Source organism: Rousettus aegyptiacus, unplaced genomic scaffold (genome assembly GCF_014176215.1).
Source record: "Rousettus aegyptiacus isolate mRouAeg1 unplaced genomic scaffold, mRouAeg1.p scaffold_m13_p_17, whole genome shotgun sequence".
Lineage (NCBI taxonomy): Eukaryota > Metazoa > Chordata > Mammalia > Chiroptera > Pteropodidae > Rousettus > Rousettus aegyptiacus.
Window position 1 is genome coordinate 757,592 of NW_023416292.1, and position 7,823 is coordinate 765,414.

Below are 7,823 nucleotides of genomic sequence, written 5' to 3' on the forward strand. Positions count from 1 at the left end.
CTTCATGGCACTGCTCTGATATAAGCTGTTTAAATATATTTCATCTTCCTTACAAATTAACCTGTACTCAAAAGTTAGGAAAAAATAGATAGAACCCAGTTACTGTATTATAGGCCACTAAAAATGCTAAAGTAAATTGTATTTTTCAACTAGAATTCACGTAGTTCTACTGGATACTGCAAATTACATTGTTTGCTCCTTGCTCACTCCAATCAGTTATATTCACCTTCTTGCTGGACTTTAAATATGCCTAACTCATTTCCAGCTCAGAGTGTCTACACAGCTACTCATTTAGCAAGACATACTCTTTCCCCAGGTAGTTGCATGAATGTAATGTCTTCACTTCAGGTCTCTGTTCAAATGTCCTCTCAAGATGCCTTCTCTAAGTACTTCATCTAAAACAGCACCTACTCCTTTCTTCACTGCCATCACTTGCTACTTCCATAGCTTGCCCTATTTTTTCTTTATGACAATCATCACAATCATGTACTTGCTTATTCTTTGTCTCCCATGAAAAGGTAAGCTCCATGAGCAAAGAGTGCCCCACTCACAGCTGTATTCACAATGCCTAGAATAATGCCTAGAAAAATGCCTGGCACTTAGAAGACACAGTCTTTTGCTAGGCGGTTTCCTCAATGAATGACACTTGGTAAATAAGTGAACTTTTTCATGGTAATCACTTGCCATCATATGGACTTAAGGACTTGCAAAATACAGAATCAGACCTAGTCTTGCTATTAACAAGGTGTTTGGCCTTGGAAAGTCACTTACTTCTGAGCTCCAACTTTCTAATCTATAAACTAGAAACAGTATTATCCTCTACTTCCCCATTTTATAAATCACAGAATGGTTGTGCCATTATATTATATCATTTATTATATCATGTAGCATTTCTGTCTTTATTGTTAACTCTACAAGAGCACAGACCTTGTCTTACTCAACTATTATAAGACTTGGCACAGGGCCTGAATCTATAAATAATTGCTGAAAGACTGGAAAGCAGAGAAAGTTGGAAATTTCCTTATGGAATGAAATGAGCTTCAAATATTCATAAAATGAGCTTCAAATATTCATACTCTAAATTATTTTTAAATAGTCACTATTAGTATCATTTCCTTTTATACAAGACATAATTAGCAAAGTATCTGGGCAGCTAGAAATATTTTCATTTAGTCTGGATTTTGTTCAGAATAATGAATATGAATGCTTGCTTTGACTAAATGAATGGTTCTCCTGGTTCTCAGTGCTGAATATGATTGTACTATTCTAAGAATTCTTACCCAGGCAGTAGCCACGTAAGAATTGACAGAGCACAAACCCTTGAATGACTCCTCAATACAATGGAGAGAAGAAGTTCTATGTAATTTAGAGGCATGAACCAAACCTTCACTGTTTAGAGTTAGCTAAAGTATGACAGGAATACACAAATACAAAATTGTCAGGCTGGAACCAGACATCTGAAAAATCTGTACATATATTTGCATATAAAACTGCTATCTTTTCAAAGAACCAGATCAAGATTAGAAGAGTTTATAGTTAAAACAATTATTTAGTATAAATTCAGGTTCTTTTCCTACATCCATTAGTCTTGGGGGAAAAGGTTTAAGTTAAGTCTAAACTCCAAAAGCTGCTCCTTCTTTAAAGACTTGTATATAAATGTCAAAAGCTGGGGAGGCGATGCAGAATAGCTTGCTCTGTACCAGCATAAACTCTTTGGGTATATTAACTCACTTAACCCTTACAAACAATTCTATGAGGATTATATTATCATCCCCATTTCACAGAATGAAAACTAATTTATCTAGTTAAAAGAATCTCACCTGAAGTCACACACTGGGTTTGAACCTAAGCTATGTGAATCAGAGCTCTCTCTCATGCTATGCTATCAGTCTAAGTCATGAATTTTACCTGTGTAGATACGCACTGCAAGATGTACACTGACAGCAGGAGAAATTTAACAATGATCATTTACATAGTGAAATGGCCACAATATTTCCATAGTTTGATTTACAAATAGTTGGGCTACCATTTGGTTTAGCAAATCAACTTCTTAGACCAGGCTATGGAAGCAGCAACAAAGAAAATATACAATTTGGTGAGAGTTTGGATGTGGGAGCAGGTTATTGAAGTTCTGGAATTACTGAAAAGAAAGTTTGGGAATGACAGAAACTTTTGCCCAACTGCAAGAGAACTGCCCATTAAGCAAATATCTAAAAGATTAGAAGGGGCAAATTGGTTGGCAAGACATTTATAGTGTTGAGTTCCATTTATATTCCAATAGCAATCTTCATCTGTTGGGTCTGGGCACTTTGGAAAATTCCAAAACATAATACAGTGGAAAGGATATGACATTTAGTCAGGGAAAACTCACTTCAAATTCTAGCCCTGTCACTTATTAGTAAGTCATTTAATCTTTAAGCTTCTTTGTTCATCTATAAAATGGGGAGGGCAAATACCATCTCTAAGGTGGTGCTGTGAAAATTGCATGAAACCATATACCGCAGAATAGGTACTCCAAATCAGTTAATCATGAAAAGCCAGAACTTACCATCATCAAGATGTAAAATCAGCTAACCAGGTTTTTTGTTTTTTTGTGGGTTTTTTTGGCAGGGGCTGGATATTAGGAATCCAAACACATACAATCTTTTATCTAGAAAACTTCTTAGGGATGATTACTACCCTATGTTTTCTTAGGAGGCAGAAAGACTTACACAAAAAAATTATTTGTTCAACTTGATGGAAAGCAAATCACTTTTGTTTGTTTTAAAGACCAGGAAAAGATCCAAACTTCTTAATTATGGATTATCAACCATGCATTCTTTCAGGGTATTTTTAAGATCCAAGAATATCTATCTATTCTTTAAGATTAAACACAAAATTGGAGAATTTGACAGGATGTTAAATTGTATTCAATAAGATTTTTAAGACAATATATCTAGGAGATGCATGCTCAAGTATTTTGTAAAGTTCAGTGATGTTTCCAACATGGTTCAGAAAAAAATTGTATAAACAAAATAATATAAACAAAGCAAATATGGCTAAATGTTAATTGTTGATCTTAGATGGTAGGCAGATGGGTAATGTTTAAAATTGTTCATAAAAAAGTACTAGGGGAAAAGAGGTTGCATTTAGGGACTGTCCCCTGTGAAATTTTCCATCTTTTCCTTTTCCACTCATGGTACAGATGTTTGAGGTGAGGCTGGTAGTACAGAAACAGCTGATGAGGAAATATATTCTATATTAAGCCATAAATCAATTAACTGAAAGTCCCACAAAACTGTCACTTACAGAGTCATTCAGACAGGTGGTAAGAAGTCAGTAACTAAAATCTGTGGTTTTAAGAGATTCTTTTGTGTGGAGGTAGGGGATATATTAGCCTTTACAATGGCCCTAATCCAGGGAATTTAGGGATATTTAGGGACCACATTTGGAAAGCCTTAAGGCAACTACAGAAGAAAATAAGTTATGTAGCCCCCTCTGTTTAGAACACAGACTACCTTGAGAACCAATCCTCATGTTAATAATTAATGCTTATCTGTAAGTAGGTGTATTGATCTTAAGGTGCGGTATTAAAACAAAAAGAATTATGTAGGAAATACGTCAAAGTGCTATATAATTTTGAGGTGTGATTAAAGAACCAATAAACAAAAAAATAGCAAATGAAGAAATTTTATAAAACCAGAACCGCCCCCCCCAAAAAAAACAAACAAACTGAGACCAAATAAAATAATTTGAGTTAATTTACTAAGGTTTTTACAAAATACTCTGCATCTTTTAAGAAATGCCTGCAGTTCCTTGGTAGAGAATTTCTTTCGAGGCAGGATCTAGAGTTGAAATTCCCTCCAGAGACCCCCCAAAAAACTCAACTGACTTTTAAGAATGTTTAAGGGAATGATCTAAAACATGGAAAATGTTTAAAATCTTATTTAGAATATTAAAAATTAGAATCAATCTTAATGAGTGGAAGAATGATGCATTTACAAGGTAAACATCCATGTAATGAAATATTACTCAGCAATTTCAATGTAAGTATGAAGAGTGAGCCACAACAAAAAATGTTAAAGTAAAAAAATAAGGAAATGAATAAGTAAATATACTTGTAACTATTTTAAAAGTCAGGAATATCAAAAAGACAATATGGGAAGCTGAAATTCTACTTCTGTTTCCCATCCTTTGCCCCACCCATTCTACTCTCAGAATTTTTTATTATGGAAAAAAAAAAAAAAAAAAAAAAAAAAGGTAAGAATGCCATGGCTGGAAGGCAATTAGTAAAGTCATATACAAAAAGCCCTCAAGATAAAACCTAATGTGGAATATGAGACTAGATGTTAGAAGAAAGGTTACTACTGTGCTCAACAATTAATTCTCTGCTATTTTCAACCAAACAGCATCCCATGCAAAGCCACCCATTCTTCTCTTCTAATGGCAGGTCTCAAAGATATTCATCAAAATGGTGCCAGTAACAGCATTCTTAATTATGACCAGCCTACAGACATCTTGTTCTCAAAGGCTTTTGTAGGTCTTACCCAACGTAAAACATACTACTTCTCTGGAGTTTTTTTTATTTTGGTTTGGTTTGGTTTTTCACTGTGAAAGAACAATGTTATTAAATTACTCAACTTTAAAAACCACAATCATAAAATCAAACTCATATATTGCTATTACAGTTTAGAGTTAGGGAGTCCCCAACCTAATGGGCAAGATTTAAAAAAAATTTTTTGGTTGTTTGGTTGAAAGCACTTTTCCTCAGAAATATTATAGTAATAAGGGAAATGAATCTGTAAAGCCTTATTTCCACAATCTCTCCCTCAATTTCCTGGTCTAGAAGACTAATGCATACTTAGGATGCCTCATGTTTTCCAGGGGCCTCCCAAGTAGGTCTTCATTTCTACCATGGAATTTCTTAAGTGGAGTACTTTTAAGCTGGGAAATGGCTAACAATTTGATTTTTCTATCACCTAAAATCTGCTGATATTCATTTTTACAACACAAATAACACTTGATGGACTTAAATTCAAGATAAAAAAAATTTTTTTTAACAATCAGAAAATTAACAATGGGGCATAACATGAAAATGTACTAATCGTTTGTGGACCTCAAACATCAAAAGCAAGATGCTATTTTAAAATACGTAATAACTCAAGTTTAAAGATGGATGAATTTAATCTTTTTATAAAATCAAAAGTTAGTCTAATTCCACTGGGACTAAGCGCTGAAGAACTAAATTATAAAGCAAATACATGAAACATGATTACAATTTTAATTCTTTGGATTCTTTATCTATGTCTCCATTTTTAATACAGAATTAACTTTCCCAACCTAAGCACAATAGTATTATTTAACACTTGATATCTAAAAGCTGTACTTTAGGAACATTTTGAGTTTTCACAGCTATCAGGAAAACTTTAGAAAGAAAAGATAAAATAGCTTCAGAGAGTAGCATAGCATAACTGGAACAAATACTGGCTTAGACTTTATGTCTCTGACTATATTCCTGTATTTTTCTACAAAAACCTTTTAGCATCTGACAGCTTCATCAGCTCTTCTACTTTCAAACAAGTAAGCTTTACTTCCTACCATTCCCAGATAAATGGGTCCTAAAATTTCCTAAAGGATGGACCTCAATTATTAAGTCTCCTTTGTGAGGCAAATATTCATTTTAATTTTCGTCAGAAATTAAATAAAATTTTTCCCAAGCATTCTTCTGGTCCATTAAGAACAATCAGAATGTAATAGAAGTGGCAGAAGAACTGGAGTACATATATATTAGTCATATTTGAGTCTGTCTGTCAGGGATTCCTCCTTGTAATGGGAAATAATTTGAATTAGGATGGAACAGTTGATAAGAAGAAAGAACAAACCAGCTAACCAGATAAACAGAAAGGTATTCTTTCCTTGAAACTCAAGAACATATGCAGGAGCCAGCCATAAGGCCTGCCCTATAAACCACAACATCAGGAGAACTACAGCTCTTTTCCAAGGCATTCTCACTAGTGGCATCACAATGGGCAGTAGGCAGAGGTACCAAAGAAAGTACTGGGAGGTGCAAACTTTGTTAAAAGTCACAAAAATGGAGGTATGAAGAAAACAACAAAAGACAAGGTCTCTATAATAGGCAAAAGACACTGCTGATAGCAAGATGAACTGCGGTAGGAATGCGGCAATTCCCAGGGAAAAACTCCACTTGCTCTCTGCGGTCAAATACAGCATGTAGAAGTATGGAGAAAAGTTGTGACGGATATCCCGCCTGGTCAGGTGATAAAAGTAAGTGTGCTCTAGAAATTCCCAACCATATTTATGGTAAAAACCGAAACTCAGGGCAAAAAATGTGAGTCCAGCAACTGCTACAAAGAGCAGCACAGCCCGATTACACAGCCTCTTCAGGAATTCGTAAAAACGAGCCTGGAAGGAATACGGGGATCGACAGAGGCTTTCGTCATTGTCGCGTTCCGGAAGCAAGTGGAGGGCTATGGGAAGGATATAGGTCACTGGATACATCTTCATATGCACTGCGAAACCGTAGAATACAGCGGCACACACGACGAGTCTTTTTTCTATTAGGTACAGGGCCATAAGCACCAGGGAGGCGACGATCGAGTCCGCATTGCCTCGGCTGGATACCGCCATAGGGAGGGGGTTAAGAAGCCAAAAGACACAGTAACCGCATGCCTGGCGTCGACCTAGCTTCTTAAGAAGCAGCAGGCGATATAAGAGAAAAGCGGTGAGGAGATCGCAGCTGATGAAGAGAAACTTTCCAAAAAGTTCACTGAGGTAGATGTTAGGAGTGAGCAGCCACGCCAACAGTGGAGTGTAACGATAGGTCGCCCTCAGATAAGGAGAGCACCCCTCGGTGACGAAACGCGCGGCGTCCGTGAAGACTTGGTAGTCGATGTCTGTGTACCTCACGAGAAGAGTCCGGTCCTGGAAGACCCCATAGAAGACCAAGGCGACTCGGGCAAGAAAGGCCACACCAAATACCCCGGCGGGGGGCACCCGCAGGCTCAGGAACCATTCTCCCCAGTGCTTGGTGGAGCCCATGATCTGGCTGCGAGACAGCCGCTCCGCCCCAGCACCAGACTGCCTTCGAAACGCAAACTTTCACTACGGCTCCGAGACTCAGGTAGCCGGAGCATCTCCCACCAGCCACGTTGCCAACAGAAACAACAGCCGACCAGCACTTCCGGCATGAAGTCCCGCCCCCGCACTGCTTCCGGTCGCAAGCTCCACACCGGGCTCTCAATCACTCGAGCCAGAAAATTACCTTCCTCTTTATTGGCTGTCTCGCTTTCGCTCCGCCTCCGAAAGGGCGAATTTCCGGTCCTTAGGGAAGGCGACTTTCGCTTTCCGGAAGTCCCGCAGTGACCCGCGTTTTACCGATCGGCGAGTTTTCTCGTGTGAGTGAACCCTTCTTTCTCCCGCCCCAACTCCAGTCATTGAAGCCAGAGCCCTGAATGCAGGGAGCTGCGAGTTATATCCCTCAGGGCAGGGAAGGAGACCAAAGCGTGAAAAATGTAGAAGTGAAGGAAAACTAAACCTTTGATAGTTTCTCATGCTCTACTCAGCGCTCGCCGGTAATCCTGCGGGGGTTGTAGGCCCCAGGGCCGACTGGGATGAGTTGAAGGGAGCCCAGAGTGTGGAACATTCCATGCAATATTTGGGACATAGTTATACGTACTTTGAAATTATTAGATGTATATCTAAATTCAAATTTATCCAACCCTACGTGGAGTGGGAAGGAGGACCGTGAAGCTTGATAACATCCCTAAACTGCGTCAGGCCCTTAAGCCGCTGTGCCATTGTTTTTGCTATTCTGCCGAGGTTGC

The 7,823-nt window shown here is 38.1% G+C and overlaps 1 protein-coding gene across 1 annotated transcript; it reads right to left on the reverse strand.

Moving 5' to 3' along the window:
- Window positions 1-3,722: 3,722 nt before the first annotated feature.
- PIGM (phosphatidylinositol glycan anchor biosynthesis class M) lies at window positions 3,723-7,253 on the reverse strand. Its single transcript, XM_016139366.2, has one exon. The coding sequence runs from the start codon at window positions 7,036-7,038 to the stop codon at window positions 5,767-5,769; it is 1,272 nt and encodes a 423-aa protein (XP_015994852.1). The 5' UTR covers window positions 7,039-7,253; the 3' UTR covers window positions 3,723-5,766.
- Window positions 7,254-7,823: the final 570 nt, after the last annotated feature.

Bases quoted from the DNA above. Each gene is read 5' to 3' on its own strand.
- PIGM (XM_016139366.2), bottom strand. From the start codon at position 7,038: ATGGGCTCCACCAAGCACTGGGGAGAATGGTTCCTGAGCCTGCGGGTG.